At 43.7% G+C, this 22,104-nt stretch overlaps 2 protein-coding genes and 1 long non-coding RNA gene across 3 annotated transcripts in view; all 3 read right to left on the bottom strand.

The window, feature by feature from the left end:
• LOC112428595 (uncharacterized) overlaps nt 1-22,104 on the bottom strand; it is a 92,907-nt gene that overhangs the window by 32,671 nt on the left and 38,132 nt on the right. The gene's annotated exons all lie outside the window — the stretch shown is intronic.
• Nucleotides 5,867-7,275, bottom strand: LOC105486947 (olfactory receptor 7E24). The gene has a single exon (XM_071086814.1). It carries the CDS (start codon nt 7,080-7,082, stop codon nt 6,063-6,065), a length of 1,020 nt encoding a protein of 339 aa, XP_070942915.1. The 5' UTR covers nt 7,083-7,275; the 3' UTR covers nt 5,867-6,062.
• Nucleotides 19,559-20,636, bottom strand: LOC139355256 (olfactory receptor 7D4-like). The gene is given in 3 exon segments (XM_071087041.1): nt 19,559-19,695; nt 19,697-20,416; nt 20,418-20,636. Coding segments are annotated over 3 exon segments (972 nt in total). The 5' UTR covers nt 20,627-20,636; the 3' UTR covers nt 19,559-19,652.

Below are 22,104 nucleotides of genomic sequence, written 5' to 3'. Positions count from 1 at the left end.
ATCTCCCAATATTTTCTGTAATTTTAAAAATTATTTTAGTTGTTAAGTTTAGGTCTTTCATCCAGTTTGTGTTAATTTTTGCAAATGTCGTAAGGTAAAGATCCACCACCACTCATCTGCATGTGGAAATCCTGTTTTGTAACACGATGTGTTAAAAAGGTTGTCTTTCCTTAAACATAAGACCTAAAACCATAAAAATCCTAGAAGAAAACCTAGGCAATACCATTCAGGACATAGGCTTGGGCAAAGACTTCATGACTAAAACACCAAAAGCAATGGCAACAAAAGCCAAAATTGACAAATGGGATCTTATTAAATGAAAGAGCTTCTGCACAGCAAAAGAAACTATCAGAGTGAACAGGCAACCTACAGAATGGGAGAAATTTTTTGCAATCTGTCCATCTGACAAAGGTCGAATATCCAGAATTGACAAGGAACTTAAACTTACAAGAGAAAAACAAACAACTTCATCAAAAAGTAGGTGAAGAATATGAATAGACACTTCTCGAAAGAAGACATTTATGCAACCAACAAACATATGAAAAAAAGCTTGTCATCACTGGTCATTAGAGAAATGCAAATCAAAACCACAATGAGATACCATCTCATGCCAGTTAGAATGATGATCATTATAAAGTCAGGAAACAACAGATGCTGCAAAGGATGTGGAGAAAAAGGAACGCTTTTACACTGTTGGTAGGAGGGTAAATTAGTTCAACCATTGTGGAAGACAGTGCAGTGATTCCTCAAGGATCTAGAACCAGAAATGCCATCTGACCCAGCCATCCCATTACTGAGTATATACCCAACGGATTATAAATCATTCCACTATAAAGACACATGCACACGTATGTTTATTGCAGCACTATTCACAATAGCAAAGACTTGGAACCAACCCAAATGCCCATCAATGATAGACTGGATAAAGAAAATGTGGCACATATACACCATGGAATACTATGCAGCCAGAAAAAGGATGAGTTCATGTCCTTTGCAGAGATATGGATGAAGCTAGAAACCATCATTGTCAGCAAACTAACACAGGAACAGAAAACCAAACACCGCATGTTCTCACTCATAAGTGGAAGTCGAACAACAAGAACACATGGACACGCAAGGGGAATATCACACACTGGGGCCTGTCGGTGGGTGGGGGTTATGGGAGGGATAGCATTAGGAGAAACACCTAATGTAGATGATGGGTTAATGGGTGCAGCAAACCACCATGGCACGTGTATACCTACGTAACAAACCTGCATGTTCTGCACATGTCTCCCAGAACTTAAGGTATAATTTTTAAAAAATTTTTAAATAAACTGGATATAGTGGCATGTGCCTGCAGTACTAGCTACTAGAGAGGCTGAGGTGGGAGGATTGCTGGAGCCCAGGAATTCAAGGCTGCAGTGAGCTACAATGGTGCTCCTGCACTCCAATCTGGAGCGCAGAGTGAGACCTTGTCTCTAACATATATATTATATATAATATCAGGAGAGGTGTAAGGGTATTTCACTGCCTTGACACATTAAACAAGAGAGATTATATAATTATTTCATTAGATACAAACTGTGATCCATTTCAACATCCAAAAGTAAAATTCAAAATCTCGGAGCCTATTAGGATTGGAAGTAAAATGCCTTAAACCTGATAAAGGAGATGCACAAAAACCCTTCTGTAAATACTGCTGAATAGAAGAATATGAGAAGCCTTTACATTTTTTTTTTTTTTTTTGAGACAAAGTCTCACTCTGTCGCCCAGGTGGAGTGCAGTGGCATGATCTCGGCTCACTGCAACCTCCGCCCCCCAGGTCCAAGTGATTCTCCTGCCTCAGCCTCCTGAGTAGCTGGGATTACAGACGCCCACCACCACACCGGGCAAAATTTGTGTGTTTTTAATAGAGACAAGGTTTCACCATGTTGGCCAGGCTGGTCTCAAACTCCTGACCTCAAGTGATCCACCTGCCTCAGCCTTCCAATGTGCTGGGATTACAGGCCTGGGCCACTGCGCCTGGCCTGAAGCTTTTACTTTAGATTCAACAGTAACAAACAAGGATCCTCACCAACCTTGCCTCTCAATATGGTGCTGGAGTCTGAGACAGGTTGGCAGGAGATAACCAAATAAAGTACAAGGACTGGAAAAGATGAAATTGTCACTATTCTCAGACAATATGCTTGACAACATAGGAAACATGAAATAAATCATAGATAAATCACCAGGTTCAATAATAGAGCACATGAGGGTGCTTGCATGAGTTATTTTATTTTATTTGTTATTATTACTGTTTTTTTGAGAGGAAGTCTCACTCTTGTCCCCCAGGCTGGAGTGCAATGGTGCAATCCTGGTTCACTGCAACCTCCGCCTCTGGGTTCAAGCAATTCTCCTGCCTCAGCCTCCCGAGTAGCTGGGATTACAGGCGCCTGCCACCACACCCGGCTAATTTTAAAAATATTTTTAGTAGAGACAGGGTTTCACCATGTTGACCAGGCTGGTCTCAAACTCCTGATCTCAAGTGATCTGCCTGCCTAAGCCTTCCAAAGTACTGAGATTACAGGTGTGAGCCACTGTGACAGGCCATTTTATTTTAGATTCAGAAAGTACACGTGCAGTTTTGTTGTGTTACAACAAAAGCCTTAGACAAATTAAATTTAATTGAGGTTTTTCGTTTTGTTTTGTTTTTTATTCTTTTTTTGAGACAGAGTCTCGTTTCGTCACCCAGGCTGGAGTGCAGTGGTGTCATCTCTTCTCAGTGCAAACTCCACCTCCTGAGTTCAAGCGATTCTCCTGCCTCAGCCTCCTGAGTAGCTGGGATTACAGGCGCCCACTACCACATCTGGCTAATTTTTGTTTGTATTTTTAGTAGAGACGGGGTTTCACCATGTTCGCCAGACTGGTGTCGAACTCCTGACCTCAAGTGATCCACCTGCCTTGGCCTCCCAAAGTGCTGGGATTACTGGCGTGAGCATCCACGCCCAGGCATGAAGTTCTTTATGCCAAAAAAAACCCTCTATTTTTATACACTAAAACAGTTATAATTTAATTTTCAAAAGTTCCATTTAAAATAGCCATCAATTTTTTTATTCAAATGTAATAATTACATATAAAAATACCACAAAGTCGCCGGGCGCGGTGGCTCACGCCTGTAATCCCAGCACTTTGGGAGGCCGAGGCGGGCGGATCACAAGGTCAGGAGATCGAGACCACGGTGAAACCCCGTCTCTACTAAAAATACAAAAAATTAGCCGGGCGCGGTTGTGGGCGCCTGTAGTCCCAGCTACTCGGGAGGCTGAGGCAGGAGAATGGCGTGAACCCGGGAGGCGGAGCTTGCAGTGAGCCGAGATCGCGCCACTGCACTCCAGCCTGGGCGACAGAGCGAGACTCCGTCTCAAAAAAAAAAAAAAAAAAAAAAAAAAAAAAAAAAAAAAAAAAAATACCACAAAGTACATGTGGTATTTTGATATAAGCATGCAATGTGTAATTATGGATATTTAGAATATCCATCACTCCAAACATTTATCATTTCTTTTTCTTGGAAACATTTCAAATCTCTTCTGGCTATTTTGAAATATACAATAAATGGGCCAGGTGGCTCACACTTGTAATCCCAGCACTTTGGGAGGACGAGGCGGGTGGTCACTTGAGGTCAGGAGTCTGAGACCAGCCTGGCCAACAGGGTGAAATGTGTCATCTCTACTAAAAATACAAAAATTAGCTGGGCATGGAGGCTGGCGCCTGTAATCCCAGCTATTCAGGAGGCTGAGGCAGGAGAATCGGTTGAACTTGGGAGGTGGAGGTTGCAGTGAGCTGAGATCGTGCCCCTGCTCTCCAGCCTGGGTGACTAAGTGAGACTCAAAAAAAAAAAAAAAATCTATATATACATATATAAAATAAATTATTTTTAACTATACTTACCCTACTGTGCTACCAAATATTAGAACTTATTCCTTCTATCTCACTGTATGTTGGTGTCCGTTAACCAAACGTTCTTCATCCCCCACACCTACTCACACAGCCTTCTCAGCCTCTGGTAACCACCACTCTTCTCTCTAATGCCATGAGACTCACATGCTAGCTCTTACACATGAGTGAGAATATGCAATATTTATTTTCCTGTGCCTGGCTTATTTCAGTTTCCATGCATGTTGCTGCAAATGACAGGATGTGATGTATTTTATGGTTGAATTATATTTCATTGTGTATATATATATATATCACATTTTCTTTTTCTTTTTTTTTTTTTTTTGAGACGGAGTCTCGCTCTGTCGCCCAGGCTGGAGTGCAGGGGCACGATCTCAGCTCACTGCAACCTCCACCTCCCAAGTTCAACCGATTCTCCTGCCTCAGCCTCCTGAATAGCTGGGATTACAGGCACTCGCCACCTCGCCCAGCTAGTTTTTTGTATTTTTTAGTAGAGACGGGGTTTCACCATGTTAGCCAGGATGGTCTCGATCTCCTGACCTAGTGATCTGCCCGTCTCGGCCTCCCAAAGTGCTGGGATTACAGGCTTGAGCCACCGTGCCCGGCCCACATTTTCTTTATAAAAATGGAAAATATAGCAAATTTAAAAAAAAAATTAGTCTCTGAATGTGAAGTTTCAGGGATACTGTTACCATATTATTCTTTTCTATTTCCCTTTTAATGTATGCACAAGAGTGAAAGAGGAGAAAATATATGAAAAGAGAAGAAAAAAGAGGAGAAAGTATAAATCTATGCTGAATAAATGTACAATAAAAATTATAGTGGTGAAAAAACCCAGCATAATGTTAATTTCTTTCTCTTTTGTTTTTTTTTCTTGTTTTTTGTTTTTTGAGATGGAGTGTCCCTCTGTAGCCCAGGCTAGGGTACAATGGCACCATCTCAGCCCACTGCAACCTCTGCCTCCCGGATTCAAGTGATTCTCCTGCCTCAGTCTCCCGAGGAGCTGGGATTACAGGCATGCACCACCATGCCTGGCTAATTTTTGTATTTTTAGTAAAGATGGGGTTTCACCATGTTGTCTAGGCTGGTCTCCAACTCCTGACCTCAGGCGATTTGCCCACCTCAGCCTCCCGAAGTACTGGGGTTACAGGTGTGAGCCACCACGCCCGGCCACAATGTAAATTTCTACAGTGCTGAATGACAATGCATTTTAAGATATTTGAATGAATCACGTCGCCTGGTGCTACGTTAAACTCTTTTGTAACTTACCCATTGTAGCTCCATCCCTTTAGAAACGTCATCACCTGAACTATTCCTGGTGCTTTAAAAAAAAAAAAAAAAAAAAAAAAAAAAAAAAAATTCCTCAACCCACACAGGTTCAAATACATTTTGGTAATGACACCCAGGCATCAGTATTTGTGAGGTCCCCAGGTGATTTCAATAAAACCAATGGGAAGCCCATTGATAGACATCATCACACATGAGGTGCCTAAAGTGATTTTCCTAGATGTGATTTGGATAGAAATTACACGAGAACTGTAAAAAGGGAGGTAAATACGAAGTACGATAAGTCCTCACTTAACATCCTCCACAGAAAATTAGAAACCACAATTCAAGCAAAACAATGAGCCATGAAACCAATTTATTCATTTCTCATCAAAATTAAAACTAAACAACATTGAACAGAATGACCTTATTTCAGGACCTGCTGCACTTCGTTTTTTTAAAGTTGAAGTTTCCCAGAACCTCTTGACAATGTTAAGTGAGGATTTCAAGTCTATAATAAAAGATTTGTGATTGCACCTGGATAGTTAAGTGAGGATTTCAAGTCTATAAGAAAAGATTTGTGATTGCACCTGGATAGTTAAGTGAGGATTTCAAGTCTATAAGAAAAGATTTATGATTGCACCTGGATATCAAGATCATTGCACAGATACTAAAGGAGGCTGTCTAGGTATATTGGCATCATTCATGATGTATATGATGAACAAAGGATACCAGAATACTCACCCATTGCAACTAAAGACAACACAAAGCAAGCAATATTCACATACAAAACCCAGAGAGGAATGAAAGCCATCAAGCAACAAAAATAACGTGACCAAGGGGGCAGGATTTGCAGGCCTAGGTATTACATTTTGCTGCCATTTCTAGCCCATATAACAAAAAGGATGGAGAAGATGAGATTTGACTATTCTGCCGTGCAGCCTGCACAGAGCATTTTGAATGTCCCTGTTCCTCAGGCTGTAGATGAAGGGGTTCAGCATGGGGGTGACCACCGTGTACATCACTGAAGCCACCATACTCTTCCTGGGGGATGGTGACACAACTGAACTGAGGTACCCTACAAGGCCTGTTCCATAAAATAAGCAAACAACCGCCAGGTGGGAGCCACAGGTGGAGAAGGCTTTATACTTCCCTCCCGATGATGGAACTCTCAGAATGGAGGAAACAATTTTATAGTAAGAGAAAAGGATCCCTGAGATAGGGAGACAGCCAAATATGGCACCCATGAAATATATGACCATTTCATTGATGAAGGTGTCAGAACAGCTAAGGTGGAGGAGTTGAGAAGGGTCACAGAAGAAATTAGAAATGGCCACATCCCTGAAGCAGGTGAGCTGTAATACAATCAAACTGTGCAGCTGGGAGTCCAAAAGACTAATAAAAAAAGACAACAAGACTAAGAAGCCACAGAGGCGTGGGTTCATGATGACTCGGTATTGCAGGGGGTGACAGATGGCCACAAACCGGTCATAGGCCATCACACTCAGGAGCATGTCATCCATACAGGCAAAAAGGACAAAGAAAGACATCTGAGTCAGGCAGCCTGCATAGGCGATGACTCTGCTGTGAGTTTGCATGTCCACAATCATCTTGGGGATGGTGGTGGAGGTGAAACCGATGTCAGCCAAGGACAGGTTGGAGAGGAAGAAGTACATGGGGGTGTGGAGGTGGGAGTCAGAGCTGACAGCCAGGATGATGAGCAGGTTCCCCAGCACCGTGACCAGGTACATGGACAGGAACAGCCCAGCGAGGACCAGCTGCAATTCTGGATCCTCTGAGAGTCCCAGGAGGAGGAATTCTGAGACACCTGTGAGATTCTGTGAGTCTGTGTAGCTTGGACACCTTTTGAGGAAAGAAACAAAGAGAATTGGAAAATAGGACATAAGTAAACCAGCGTCTGGCACTGTGTCTATATTTTGGATACAAGCAATTCAGAAATTAAGTTTTCACATAGGATAATACACCCTCAGTAACAGTTCTCAGTTGTGACAAACCCAATTTCCTTAGAGCTACTTCATAATTGATTTTGTGTTATTCACCTCGTTCTGTATACACCTACCTTAGACACAATCTATTGAAGAATGTTAGGAGAGCAAAAACATTAGGGATTTTAGAAATCCATAATCACAGTGAAATATAGCCTAATTTGCCAGGAAAAAATATACAACAAAAATATTCTTGCCCCTTTAAGAAAAAGATTAAATCCACTGAAAAGATACTAAGGAGTCAGCTATGCCTTGTTTTATTCTAATATAATTCTACAATATTCCATTGATTGAGGATATTTATCACACTCAATAAGATCCAGGACTGTAGGGTCCAGCCCCACAGGGCCGGTGGGTTTTTCTCCCCATGTGCGGAGACAAGAGATTGTAGAAATACAGACACAAGACAAAGAGATAAAAGCTGGGCCCGGGGTACCACTACCACCAAGAGGCGGAGACCGGTAGCGGCCCCGAATGCCTGGCTGCGCTGCTATTTACTGGATACAAGGCAAAAGGGGCAGGGCAAGGAATGTGAGTCATCTCCAATGATAGACAAGGTCACATGAGTCACATGTCCACTGGACAGGGGGCCCTTCCCTGTTTGGGAGCCTAGGCAGAGAGAGAGAGAGAGAGAAAGAGGACACAGCCTATGCCATTATTTCTTCATATCAGAGGTTTTTAGTACTTTCACTAATTTTGCTACTGTTAGCTAGAAGGCAGAGCCAGGTGTAACAGGATGGAACACGAAAGCGGGCCAGGAGCGTGACCACTGAAGCACAGCATCACAGGGAGACGGTTAGGCCTCGGGATCAACTGTGGATGGGCCTGACGTCAGTCAGGCCCTCCACAAGACGTGGAGGAGTAGAGTCTTCTCTAAACTCCCCTGGAAAGGGGGGACTCCCTTTCCTGGTCTGCTAAGCAGCCGGCGTTTTTCCTTGACACTGATGCTACCGCTAGACCACCCTCCGCTCCTCTTCCCAGATGCTGGTGTTACCGCTATACCAAGGAGCCCCCTGGTGGCCCTGCCTGGGCATAACAGAAGGCTCACACTTACCTTCTATGTCCCCTCAGCTCCTATCTCCGTATGGCCTGGTTTCTCCTAGGTTATGATTACAGAGCGAGGATTATTATAATATTGGAATAAAGAATAATTGCTACAAACTAATGATTAATGATATTCATATATAATCATATCTATGATCTATAGTATAACTATTCTTATTTTATATATTTTATTATACTGGAACAGCTCGTGCCCTCCGTCTCTTGCCTCGGCACCTGGGTGGCTTGCCGCCCACCTAGGACCATGTTGTCTCAAAACTGAATGCAAGTTCATAGTTCATAATCAGAAAACATCCTTACATGCCAGTTACATTCTATGGTTTCCATCATTCCTACGTTTTCTGACTTTCATTCCTCATGGAAGTAAGTGCTCACTCAAATACGTGGGCTTTCTTTTAAAATTCACTTAATTACAACTCCTGTCCTTGCCTTAGGTGGACTTGGAGGTTTTTTTTTTTTTTTTTGAAATGGAGTCTGGCTGTGTCTCCCAGACTGGAGTGCAGTGGCGCGATCTCGGCTCACTGCAAGCTCCGCCTCCCGGGTTCACGCCATTCTCCTGCCTCAGCCTCCCGAGTAGCTGGGACTACAGGCACCTGCCATCATGCCTGGCTGATTTTTTGTATTTTTAGTAGAGACGGGGTTTCACCGTGTTAGCCAGGATGGTCTCGATCTCCTGACCTCGTGATCCACCCGCCTCGGCCTCCCAAAGTGCTGGGATTACAGGCATGAGCCACCACACCCAGCCGGATTTGGAGTTTTGATAAGAAAGAGACTCTGACTATTAAATACATGAAAGGAAGGTTTAGTTAAATGCACATAATTACTGGACATCATTGATGGCAAAGATGCTGATAGTGTGGAATGTCCCTGTGGATGACAGAACATTAATATAATGTTAAAATGCTTTTAATTTTTTTTGAGACCTGAGCCTCACTCTGTTACCCAGGCTGGAATGCAGTGGCGTGATCTCAGCTCACTGCAGCCCCCACCTCCCGGGTTCAAGTGATTCTCTTGCCTCAGCTTCCCGAGTAGCTGGGACTACAGGCACATGTCCCACCATGCCCAGTTAATTTTGGTATTTTTCGTAGAGATGGGATTTTACCATGTTGGCCAGGCTGATCTCAAACTTCTGACCTCAAGTAATCTGCCCACCTCTGCCTTTCAAAGTGCTAGGATTACAGGTGTGAGCCACCGTGCCTGGCCAAGGTGATGTTAAAATACTTTGGCATTACTTTCGTTGTGGCTGGAATCATGTGAAACTCTAAAATGTATCTCGATCCAAACAGTAAGGTTTACCTGCCCCCACTTCTTTCTGCATCCTTTTCTCTTTTTTTATGACTGTAAAAATCTCTGCCATGGTCTTTAAGTAATTGAATGTTGTAGATGCTATTAAGTGCAACTACAGGACGCAAGAGTCCATAACATAGACATAAAAAAAATGCTATTTTACTTTCTGCCTGGTTTGTGACACATTCCTGGAAGGAATGAAAGTACAGATAGGAAAGCAGTGAGTGTGTTGAAGTCACACTGATCACAGCCAATTTTGTGAACTAAGGAAGGGTCTATTCAATATGCAACAGAGATCCTAATTTTTGATGTCTCCTCTGTACCAAGCAAGATACAGGCTCTGGGAAACTGCTGAAAGAAAGTCAAATATTCGGCCGGGCGCGGTGGCTCAAGCCTGTAATCCCAGCACTTTGGGAGGCCGAGGCGGGCGGATCACAAGGTCAGGAGATCGAGACCACAGTGAAACCCCGTCTCTACTAAAAATACAAAAAATTAGCCGGGCGCGGTGGCGGGCGCCTGTAGTCCCAGCTACTCAGGAGGCTGAGGCAGGAGAATGGCGGGAACCCGGGAGGCGGAGCTTGCAGTGAGCCGAGATCGCGCCACTGCACTCCAGCCTGGGCAACAGCGTGAGACTCCGTCTCAAAAAAAAAAAAAAAGAAAGTCAAATATTCTTCTCACAATCCTCAGTACTTAGTTATATAAGGGCAAAAATTAAATGTCCTGTCAGAGATGTTGGGAACCACAGCTAGGTTCCTGGATATTTCAGTTCGATGGTATGGAGATTAACCTCGAAATATTAATTTAAAAAACATGTACAATACACTTCACTTTATGCCTCTATCACACAGGGATCACACAGGAGCACCCACCATCTCTTTAATCATTGCTTGCTGCAGTGGGATCTGCCGGAAATCAACTCAGATGACAGTGCTGAGCCTCAGAGACACGGACCTCTCCCCCCCTTGCCACACAGATCAGGGGCATGGGCAGGATTTGGAATTAAATGGTTGGTCTTTGAGTCTCTGGCACTAAACTTCTTGTTTTCCAGCTCTCAGAGAGTTTTAAGCAGCGGCCAGCGGTCTTAAGCACAGGTGCATCTGAGGCTCATTTTGAAACTATTTCCAGTTTCCCGAATAGAAATGGATCCCAAGACCCTGATTTTATTTCTCCTTGAGGAAATAGAGAGCTGCAAGGAATCCAGAAACAGGCGCAAGGGAGAGATGTGCCCTGAGTGATCCTGTGCCAGTTCTTTCTGGGATCTTTGATGTGATCTCAGCTGTCCTTTCTATACTTGACACAGTGAACGTGGCACCCACTGGTCTAGCTGTGGTCTACCAGCAACCCCCAAAGGGAAGGACACAGTTAGCAGGGGTACCTGCCGGGTGTGACAGGGATTTGAGGGGGTAGGTTGGATGCAGAGAGAGGCCTGGCCAAATGCCATGTGTCTGGAGGTAGACTGCCTGGCGCAAATAAGCTATATAAAAATGCATTGCTCCTTTCCTCCTCTGTACAATAATAATAATGTGTGCAGCTATAACTCAGGAAAAACTGTGAAGACGAAATGAAACAAGCTATACAAAACAGAGCTGAGATCCATGCATTTAGGGAGCCCTCAGTAAGAATTCACGATGTCATGGTGACTGTCATCTTCCTCCTCATCCTCATCATCACCTTTGTAAACTTTTTGTTGTGCTTAAGGCACAGTTTAGAGGGGCCCAGTTTTTGCTACCCTGGGTGAGATGTTCATGTGAAGTTCAATCAGCATGGGAGGAGGGTAAAATTTCACCAGAGTCGAAAGTTAACCCAGGGAATAGGAAAATATATTTGTAAATCATGTATATGCTAATAACAACCAAACTACACGAAGAACTCCGACAACTCAACAACAAAACAAATACCCCACTGAAAGTGGGCAGAGGACTTGAATAGACATTTCTCTAAGGAACATATACAAAGAGCCAATGAGCATACAAAATGATATTCAACATCAGTCATCGGCAGGGACGTGCAAATAAAACACACAATGAGATACCACCCAATAGGATGGCTATTAAGAGCAAATGAACGAAACAGCCTGTCAGGTTTTGGTGAAACCACAGAGAAGTAGGAATTCTTATACAGGACTACGGAAATGTAAAATAGTGCAGCAATATGAAATAAAGGACCACACACACAACCCCGAACATAAACTCCACAGTCCTCTGAGCTGACATCTTGCACATTGGTGTCCTCCCATCTGCCACCCCACTGTCCTGTTTGTGCTGAGGATGAGGAAACAAGGCTCCTGACCGTCCCTCAGCACTCACTGAGCTGTGCTTCCCCTCTGCTGGGCCATGACCACAGAGAGCAGGTCCGCTGTCCTCCCCGCGTGCTGCACGATGGAGGTTCAGGCTCCGTCCTCAGGACTGGCAGGAAGACAGGGTCAGACATGAGCCTCCTGATGCAGACCACAGGTGTGGAGCCCACTGGACTGGAAGCTCACACTGCAGGGCTGGAGGCATAGGCTGAGTATTTACTATGCTATGGCCGTGGGGGCTCAAGGCACAGAGCTCCTCATTAGCCAAATTGGTTGATGTTCCCCAATCTCTAAGGACTGCGTCTTATTCATGGAGGAAGAAGAAATGAACGTCCACAGAAGCTTTCGGGGTCTTCCTCCACTCAGGAGGAATGCTGAGTGTACTATCCACTTCTCTCATTTCTTTTATCAAAATTCATCTACTTTTTATTTTCATTATATAAAAGATATTGCATATAAATGTTAAAATTATATAAATGGTTTTATATAAAATGGTAAATACAACATTTTATCATTTTCATCATTTTGAAGTATGTAGCTCAGTGGCATGAAGTGGATTCACAATGTTGTGCAACCATCCCCACCATCCATCTCCAGAACTTTTTTATTCTACAGAAAAAAAACTCAGCAACCATTAAACAAAATCCCTTCTTTCAACTCACTAACCGCTAGCTGATTACTATCTCTACAAATTTAACTGCACAAAATACTTGACATAAATAGAATCAGTCTGTATTTGCCCTTTTGTGATTGGTTTCTTTCACTGAGCATAATGTTGTCAAGATTCATCCCTGTTGTATCATGTGTCACAAGTGTCTTCCTGTTTAAAGCTGAATAATATTCCATTGTATGGATGGATCTCATTGTGTTTCTCCAGTCATCTGCTGGTGGACACTTGTGTTGCTTCCATATATTTAGATATTGTGAATAACGTTGCCATAAACATGGTGTTCTGTGTGGGAAATGCACAAGGGGAGAACACACACACACACACACACACACACACAAAATACCTTTAAGGGTAAACAAGCTTTATCCCACATAAATGGCAATGTAGATAAAATAAGCAAATGATATAGTAAGCAAATTACTATAATAAGCAAATTGAGGCTGGGCGCGGTGGCTCACGCCTGTAATCCCAGCACTTTGGGAGGCCAAGGCAGGCGGATCACGACGTCAGGAGATTGAGACCATCCTGGCTCACATGGTGAAACCCCGTCTCTACTAAAAAATACAAAAATTAGATGGGTGTGGTGGCGGGTGCCTGTAATCCCAGCTACTTGGGAGACTGAGGCGGGAGAATCGCTTGAACCCAGGAGGCGGAGGTTGCAGTGAGCTGAGATCGTGCCACTGCACTCCAGCCTGGGTAACAGAGGGAAAGTCTGTCTCAAAAAAAAAAAAAAAGCAAATTGATATAATAAGCAAATTGCAATGGGAAGGGGAGAAGAGAAAAGACATATATATATATACACACACACACACACACACACTTACCAGACTATGGAGGATTCACCACCAGACCAGGAAGCAAGAGCCTGCTCCAGAGTCAGACACTACACTCACTGAACTATGGAGGATTCACCACCAGACTGGGAAGCAACAGCCTGAGCTCCAGAGTCGGCCACCCGTCTGTGCGTTGATGAGGAGAGGTCTCATGAAGCTTCAGCGCAGTCTGGGACCCTCGCTCTTTTTGTAACAAGTTGTTTGGCATGAGGTCCAGTCACAAAGGCCCTTCATGACTGGGCCCAAGGAACACAAAAAGGTCAACGTGTTTTTGGGATTGTCTATCGTTTTTCAATAACTACCATATAGGAACAGATTGAAATAAGAGATTTCACTGAAACAGCGCTGGATGAACGCCTCAAGGGGCTCACACAACCTGTTCCAGGACTTGCTGACCATTGTGGGTGTCTATGTTCAATGAGTTCAAATTTAGTATTTAACCTTTCCTCCACACATGGGCGTACAAATATCTGTTCAAATCCCTGTTTTCGATTATTTTAAGTATACACCCAGAAGTGAACTTGCAGGATCGTATGGTAGTTGTTTCTCATTTTATGAGGAACCATCGTACAGATTTTCATGCTGCTGCACCATTTTACATTTCCATAGCCCCATATAAGCATTCCTTGTTCCCTAGAGTTTCATCAAAACTCAACAGGCTTTTTCGCTCGTTTATTCTTAATAGCCATCCTATTGGGTGGTATCTCATTGTGTTTTTTATTTGCAAGTCCCTGTTGATGAGTGATGCTGGGTATCATTTTGTATGCTCATTGGCCATTTGCATATGTTCTTTAAAGAAATGTCTATTCAAGTCCTCTGCCCATTTTCTTTATTGAGATGGGAGTCTTGCTCTGTCACCCAGGCTGGAGTGCAATGGCATGATCTTGGCTGTCTGCAACCTCCGCCACCTGGGTTCAAGTGATTCTCATGACTCAGCCTCCTGGGTAGCTGGGACTACAGGTGCAGGCCACCCGCCCAGCTAATTTTTTATATTTTTTGTATTTTTAGTAGAGACAGGGTTTCACTATGTTGGCCAGGCTGATCTCAAACGCCTGACCTCAGGTGATCTGCCTGCCACAGCCTCCCAGAGTGCTGGTATTTCAGGCGTGAGCCACACCTGGCCTTCTGCCCATTTGTAATGGGGCATTTATTTGGTTGAGTTGTAGGAGTTCTTGATATCATTTGGCTGTTACCCTCTAAGCATATATATGATTTACAGGTATACTTTCCTATTTCCTGGGTTAACTTTTCACTCTGATAGTGTCCTTTGAGTCACAAAGGTTTTTAAATTTTGATATAGTCCAAGTTACCTATATGCTGTCTGTGCTTTTGGTGACATATTCAAGAAATCACTAAGAAACCCAGTATCATCAAGGTATTGATCAAATCATTACCAAACCCAATGTCCAGAAAGTATTGATCAATGTTTTCTTCTAAGAATTTTAGTGTTAGAACTTAGGTTTACACCTTTGATCCATTTTATGTTAACTTTTGTGTATAGTGTAAGGTAAGAACCCACCTTCATTCTTCTGCATATTGAAATCAAGTTTTTCCTACACTGTTGAAAAGGCTTTTTCCCAATGAATGTTCTTGGAAAATCATGTGACCATATACACGAGTTTCTTTCTGGGCTCTCTTTACTATTCCATTTTTCTGTATGTGTGTCTTTATGTATTGTAGTGCCACACTGTTTTCATTTCTGGATCTTTGTAATTTATTTGGAAACCAGGAAATGTGAGACCTTCAACTTTTTTTAATGGATTTCTACATTTTTTCAATTTATCTTACAATTGTACATTGAGTTGGATAGTAGTAACAAACCCCGCTAGGCTTTGGAGAGTGGATTCCCAAGGTTTTTCAAATACACTGTCTCATTGGAGCCTTAGTACTCGTGATCAAATAAAGGCAGATTTTTGGTTTTGCCAGTGAGAATCAGAGTCTGGAGAGGTTGTTGAATCCTGACACAGTGGTCACCGGCGGGTCTGATACTGGAATTGGGTCTGTGGCCACCAGGCTGTGAGGCCTTTTTCCAGAAAGCAGGCTCCCGCCCAGGGACTGGGGCTGAGGGAGGGACTCTCCTGGGAGGAGGCAGCCTGGTGGGAAGGCTGCCAGCAGGAGTTTCAGGTCTCTAAAGCCTCCCCCTCCTTCCCTGGTCTCTGCAGCTGAAGTTGCATCAGGAAGCTGTATCTTCTAACTGCTTGAGGCAGCTTCTCAGATGAACCCTCTGAGGAGAATCCATAAACTTTTACAACTTACACTTTCAAAGGATGATGCAAGGAGCAACAATTCCACCAGCTTGAACCATTTGAGGGTGGTGTGGAATTGGAAACTCTGTCAAACGCAATGGAACCCTGCCTCTAGCATGAGAAAACTAAGCCTGTATTCAAAATGATGCCTGCCAGGTGCGGTGGTTCACACCTATAATCCCAGTGCTTCAGGAAGCCAAGGTGGCCAATCCTGGTTTGAGACCAGGATTTTAAGACAAGCCTTAGTCACACAGAGAGACCCTCTGAGTGATGATGATGCACGCCTCTGGTCCCAGCTATTTGGGAAGGTGAGGAGGATCGCCTGAGCCCAGGAGTTCAAGGTTACAGTAAGCCACCGTACTCCAGCCTGCACAATACAGTGAGACACTGTCTCAAAAAAAAAAAAAAAAAAAAAAAAAAAAAAAAAAAGCCAGAGCAACATAAAATTGTAAGCATTCATTACCTTTCTGCCACTATGCATTGGGAAAAGTGGATCCCCCAGCTGACACTGACCATTGGCAGACAGGATAGTGTGTGTGGAGATGGCGGGAGGGTCTCAGGGATGTGGGATGAACCCTGACATCATCTACTACCCCATCCTTCATTGCAGACCCAATTCTACCAATTCTCGTCAAAAGAGTGAACCGCATCCCAAACACAATCCACAGTCTGTGGCTTCCATTCCTGAATACATCTCCAAAAAGTCTCAGAAGAAAATTAAATTATATGAGAGAACAGATCTTTTCTATCGTACAATTATTACGTGTTCTACGATCTGGGGTTAGATCATAAAACTGCAATTATGGGAAATAAAGGTCAAATAAAGAAAGACAAGAAGGAATAAAGAAGGAAAGACAGACAAGGGAATGAGGGAAGAAGAGGAAAGGAAGTAAAGGGAGGGAAGAGGAGGAAAGGAAGAAAGTAAAAAAGGGAGGAGGGAAGAAAGAAAGGAATAATCACAAAGAAGGAAGCAACATCTCAGTTATTCTAGGCAGTTTATTACTATGAATCATTAGAACAAAGCTTACAAATCTACATTCCTAATTTGATGTAAAAAATCACATCACTGTTCTTATGAAATAAAGGATAGTAAAATTAGGAGTGTGGTATCTATGTCAAGTTGCCAGGTTATAGTTCACCTCTGCTTCTTCCTTTGTGGAACAGGGTGAATGAGAAAACATATGTCAAAGAAATGTTTTCAAAGCCAAGTGTGGTGGCTTATGCCTATAATCCCAGCACTTTGGGTGGTCGAGGCAGGCGGGTCACTTGAGGTCAGGAGTTTGAGATGAGCCTGGCCAACATGGCAAAACCCCATCTCTACTAAAAATACCCCAAAAATAGCGAGGTGTGGTGGCACACACCTATAATTCCAGCTACTTGGGAGGCTGAGACACAAGAATTGCTTGAACCCAGAAGGTGGAGGTTGCAGTGAGCTGGGACAGCGCCATGGCACTCTGTCCTGGGTAACACAGTGAAACTGTGTCTCAAAACAAAACAAAACAAAAACAAAAAGAAAGAAACGTTTTCAGGATTAAATAAAGTCATACATGTAAAGCAACAAGCACAATCCTAAAAGGGTAAACACTGTATGATTTTCATCCAATTTCTTCCAGAGGAAACAAGAACACAACCAAGTTTAGGTGAAGGCTGCTAACATGCAAATGGGTAATTTTTGAGGAAAGTGTGTCATCATGTCAGCACTCGATATGGTAAGTGTTTCAAAGAACACGTGAGAACTCTCAAAAGTGGCTCTAAGAACATGGACCAAAGATGGAACTTTAAAGACTGTATAGAAAAAGGAAAAGTTAGAAAGAAAATACCAAGGGAGTTATTGAAGAGAACCTAAAGTAAAAACATGTACCAAATGCCAAATCACAACTGCTTTGGGAAGAGTAAAAATGAAGCATGTCATTTACAGGACAAAAAGAGCCAGGATATTTACTTCTTTTTAGTTTTGTAGTTGTTTTTGAGACGTCTCACTCTGTCGCCCAGGCTGGAACGCAATGGCGCAATCTCAGCTCACTGCAACCTCCACCTCCCAGGTTCAAGCAATTCTCCTGCCTCAGCCTCCCAAGTCGCTGAGACCACAGGCACCCACCACCACGCTCAGCTAATTTTGTATTTTTAGTAGAGACGTGGTTTCACCACATTGGCCAGGCTGGTCTTGAACTCGGGACCTCAAGTGATTCACTCACTTCAGCCTCCCAAAGCGCTGGGATTACAGGCATGAGCCACTGCGCCTGGTCGAGCCGGAATATTTAAATTCACATTTGCCTAATGGACCTACAACATCCACTTAGTTCTGAGACTTTGATCTGTCATGGAGAAGAGGCTGGCCTGAGGAGGAACTGAACGTTCATGAGCAGGGCTCAGTCAAACATAATCTTGCCTTTGTGACATTTGGATAAACCCAATGCTCTCTGACAACCACCACTTAGACAGATCGAACCCTAGGCTAACACATTCTGCTGCCACATGGATGTTATTAATAGGGTGTTTCACAGCACATCAAACTAAACCCTTCCCAGAACAAACTCGATGCAAAGGGAAGTAGATTGAACCCTACTTTCTGCCACGTACAAAAATCAAATCAAATCAAAGATCAACAGACCTGGCGCAGTGGCTCACGCCTGTAATCCCAGCACTTTGGGAGACCGAGACCGGTGGATCATGAGGTCAGGAGATGAAGATCATCTTGGCTAATACAGTGAAACCCTGTCTCTACTAAAAAATACAAAAAAAAAAAAAAAAAAATTAGCCGGGTGTGGTGGCAGGCGCCTGTAGTCCCAGCTACTCGGGAGGCTGAGGCAGGAGAATGGCATGAACCCGGGAGGCGGAGCTTGCAGTGAGCCGAGATTGTGCCACTGCACTCCAACCTGAGGGGCAGAGCCAGACTCCCTCTCAAAAGAAAAAAACCAAAACACAAATAAAACCACCTAGAGGAACAAGGAAAGGAAGGAGGAAGAGAGTAAGAGAAAGAAGGGAGAAAGGAGGAAGGATAGAAGGGAAGAGAGAAGGAAAGGAGGACGAAAGCAAGATTCACAAGGAATGAAGCAACAGCTCAGGGTACTCCGAAGCACTAATCTCTGTGAATTTTATGAATGAACCAGCTTGTGAATCTAGATCCCAGCTTTCAACTTGAAAAGCTCGTATTTTTACAAAATTCAGGTCAGCAAAGTTAGTAGTGAGGCTGCAGTGTCACACTGCCTGATATAGCCGACCTCAACTCAATCTCTTCCTCTGAGAAATAGAGTGAATGAGAGAAAATAAGTCAAAGGAAGGTTTTTAGGATGAAATAGCTTATAGATATAAACTAGTAAGCAGAGTTTTGATATGGTAAGTACTTCACTTTGAATATTTTGTGAATTTCATTCTATTTCTTCCAGGGATAAACAAGAGCAAAATCAAATTAAGATGAAGAACAGTAACATTCAAATGGATCATTTCCAAGGACCCGTGTCAGCATTTGACATGAAAAGTTTTATAATGTCAAGTTAGAAATCTCAGTAATCACTAAGAAAATGGATCAAAGATGGAACTGTAAGGACTACGGGCAGAGAAGAAAACTTTAAAAAGATTTACTGAGGGAGCAATTTAGCAGAAATATATTAGGTGGGTGCAAAAGTCATGGCAGTTTTGGCCATCGTTGGCCATTGGTTGTATTACCAACCCAATACAAAAACTTTTTTTTAAATTTTTTAAAGACAGACTCTCGAGCTGTCGCCCAGACTGGAGTGCAGTGGCGCCATCTTGGCTCACTGCAACCTCTGCCTCCTGGGTTCAAGCGATTCTCCTGCCTCAGCCTCCAAAGTAGCTGGGACTACAGTCGCGCGCCACCATGCCCAGTTAATTTTTGTATTTTTGGTAGAGACGGGGTTTGACCTGTTGGCCAGGATGGTCTCGATCTCTTGACCTCATGATCTACCTGCCTCTGCCTCCCAAAGTGCTGGGATTACAGGCGTAAGCCACCGTGCCCGCCCATACAAAAACATGTTAAGCAAAGTCATAGGTGCTTTGAAAATAGGAAACTGCAACATATCTTTTAGGGGAGAAAAAGATTCAGAATATGTGAATTCACATTTGCTTAAGGGACCTATAGCATCCTCTTAGTTCTGAGACAAGAGGCTGCCTTGCTGAGGAGTCTTCCCAGGGCCCCCTTCACATCCTTGTTCCTCAGGCTATAGATGAAGGGGTTCAGCATGGGGGTGACCATGGTATACATCACTGAGGCCATGGAGCTGCTCTGGGAAGAATGGGTCACAGCAGAACTGAGATAGACCCCAAGTCCTGTTCCATAGAACAAGGAGACCACACAGAGGTGAGACCCACAGGTGGAAAAGGCTTTGTACTTGCCCTCGGTGGAGAACATCCTCATTAAGGAGGAGACGATCTGAAAGTAGGAGATGAGGATCCCAGCTACAGGAAACACACCCAGCAGTGCCGTGGCCACATACAAGACAATGTTATTGAGGAGGGTGTTAGAGCGGGCCACCTTGAGGACCTGAGCCACTTCACAGAAGAAATGGGGAATCTCAGTGCCTGTGGAGAAGCTCAAACTCTTCATCAGTAGAATATGAACCAGGGAGACCCAGAAAATGATGAACCAAGATGCCAGAACCAGGAGGCCACAGAGGCAGGGGTTCATGATGACCGTGTAGTGCAGGGGATGGCAGATGGCCACAAACCGGTCATAGGCCATCACGGCCAGTAGGAAAGTATCCATTCCAGCAAACATCATTAAAAAATACACCTGAGTGAGGCACTCCACGTAGGAGATGTCTTTGCTCCATGCCTGGATGTTCATCAGCATCCTGGGGACTGTGGTGGAGATAAAACATGTCAACAAAGGACAGGTTGGAGAGGAAGAAGTACATGGGGGTGTGCAGGTGGGAGTCAGAGCTGACGGCCAGGATGATGAGCAGTTTCCCCAGCACCGTGACCAGGTACACGGACAGGAACAGCCCAAAGAGGACGGGCTGCAGTTCAGGATCATCTGAGAGTCCAAGGAGGAAGAATTCTGATAATTCTGTATGGTTTTCTGCTTTCATGTAGCCGGTGTGTCTACTGGGAAAGGAGGAAAAAGCAACATTCAATCACTCTTCAATATCACCCTTGGATGCAACCTCTACGGAGTCCTTCCAAAGATCCTGATTCACTCAGGCATTTGGTAGCCTCATTCCATTCGAAATGTGTAGAGTTTCTCAAACTACCTTTAATTTAGCAGCAATCTTTAGCAGCAGTCTTTCTCCTTTATCATATCCTCATGAGTTTTAATTATTTGATTCAAACCTATGGACAGTAATTTCTTTTTTGATAGGACCGTTCCAAATAACTGAAGACATGCCATGTCTTTTTTTTTTTTTTTTTTTGAGACGGAGTCTCGCTCTGTCGCCCGGGCTGGAGTGCAGTGGCTGGATCTCAGCTCACTGCAAGCTCCGCCTCCCGGGTTCGGGCCATTCTCCGGCCTCAGCCTCCCGAGTAGCTGGGACTACAGGCGCCCGCCACCTCGCCCGGCTAGTTTTTTGTATTTTTTAGTAGAGACGGGGTTTCACCATGTTAGCCAGGACGGTCTCGATCTCCTGACCTAGTGATCCGCCCGTCTCGGCCTCCCAAAGTGCTGGGATTACAGGCTTGAGCCACCGCGCCCGGCCGCCATGTCTTTTCTTGATACATCTCCATAGTTCCTTCATGCTAATAGGTGTATAATCATGATTAAGATATGCATTTTCAACTCAGGCAATCTTTTTTTCTGTGACCTGACACTGGTGATGTGACAGCTAACTTTTAGTTCCTTATTTTTCATTGATACCTCATGTTTTTCCTATTTATGGGGTACATGTGATATTTGTTACATGCATAGAATACATAATGATCACATCAGGGTATTTGAGGTGTCCACCACCTTGAGTATTTATCCTTTCTATGTGTTGGGAACAGTTCATTTCCTCTTTTCTAGCTACTGTGAAATATGCAATACAATGTTGTTGACTATAGTCACGCTACTCGGCTCTTGATCAAAAGAACACATACCTTTTATCTAACTGTACGTTTGTTATTTTTTTCTAAAAAATGTGATTGCCAGCATCACTTGTTTGTGAGGTTTTAAAAACGGCTTTGTTAGTATAATAAGAGTCTCAGTAAATGATAGCTGTTGATATTATTAAAATCCTCCTCATAAGATAGTTATTTCGGATATATCACTCTTCCAAGGTGTAATTTAGGAAATGGAATCTTGAGGGAGACTTTCTGGAACAGAATTTTGGTCCACTAACTTACTATTGTGTGACCTTAAGAAAGATATGTGGCCGGGCACAGTAGCTCATGCCTGTAATCCCAGCACTTTGGGAGGCCAAGCCAGGCAGATCACGAGATCAGGAGTTCGAGACCAGCCTGGCCAACATGATGAAACCCCCTCTCTACTAACAATACAAAAAATTGCCAGGCGTGGTGGTGCATGCCTGTAGTCCCAGGTACTTGGGAGACTGAGGCAGGAGAATCGCTTGAACCTGGGAGGTGGAGGTTGCAG

The sequence above is a fragment of the Macaca nemestrina genome, chromosome 20, assembly GCF_043159975.1.
Source record: "Macaca nemestrina isolate mMacNem1 chromosome 20, mMacNem.hap1, whole genome shotgun sequence".
NCBI lineage: Eukaryota > Metazoa > Chordata > Mammalia > Primates > Cercopithecidae > Macaca > Macaca nemestrina.
Note: the sequence above shows the minus strand (reverse complement) of the source record. Positions and strands in the feature narration are given on the sequence as shown.

What these genes read in the sequence shown, in the direction of transcription:
- LOC105486947 (XM_071086814.1), bottom strand. Translation starts at nt 7,082, where the DNA reads ATGTCCTATTTTCCAATTCTCTTTGTTTCTTTCCTCAAAAGGTGTCCA.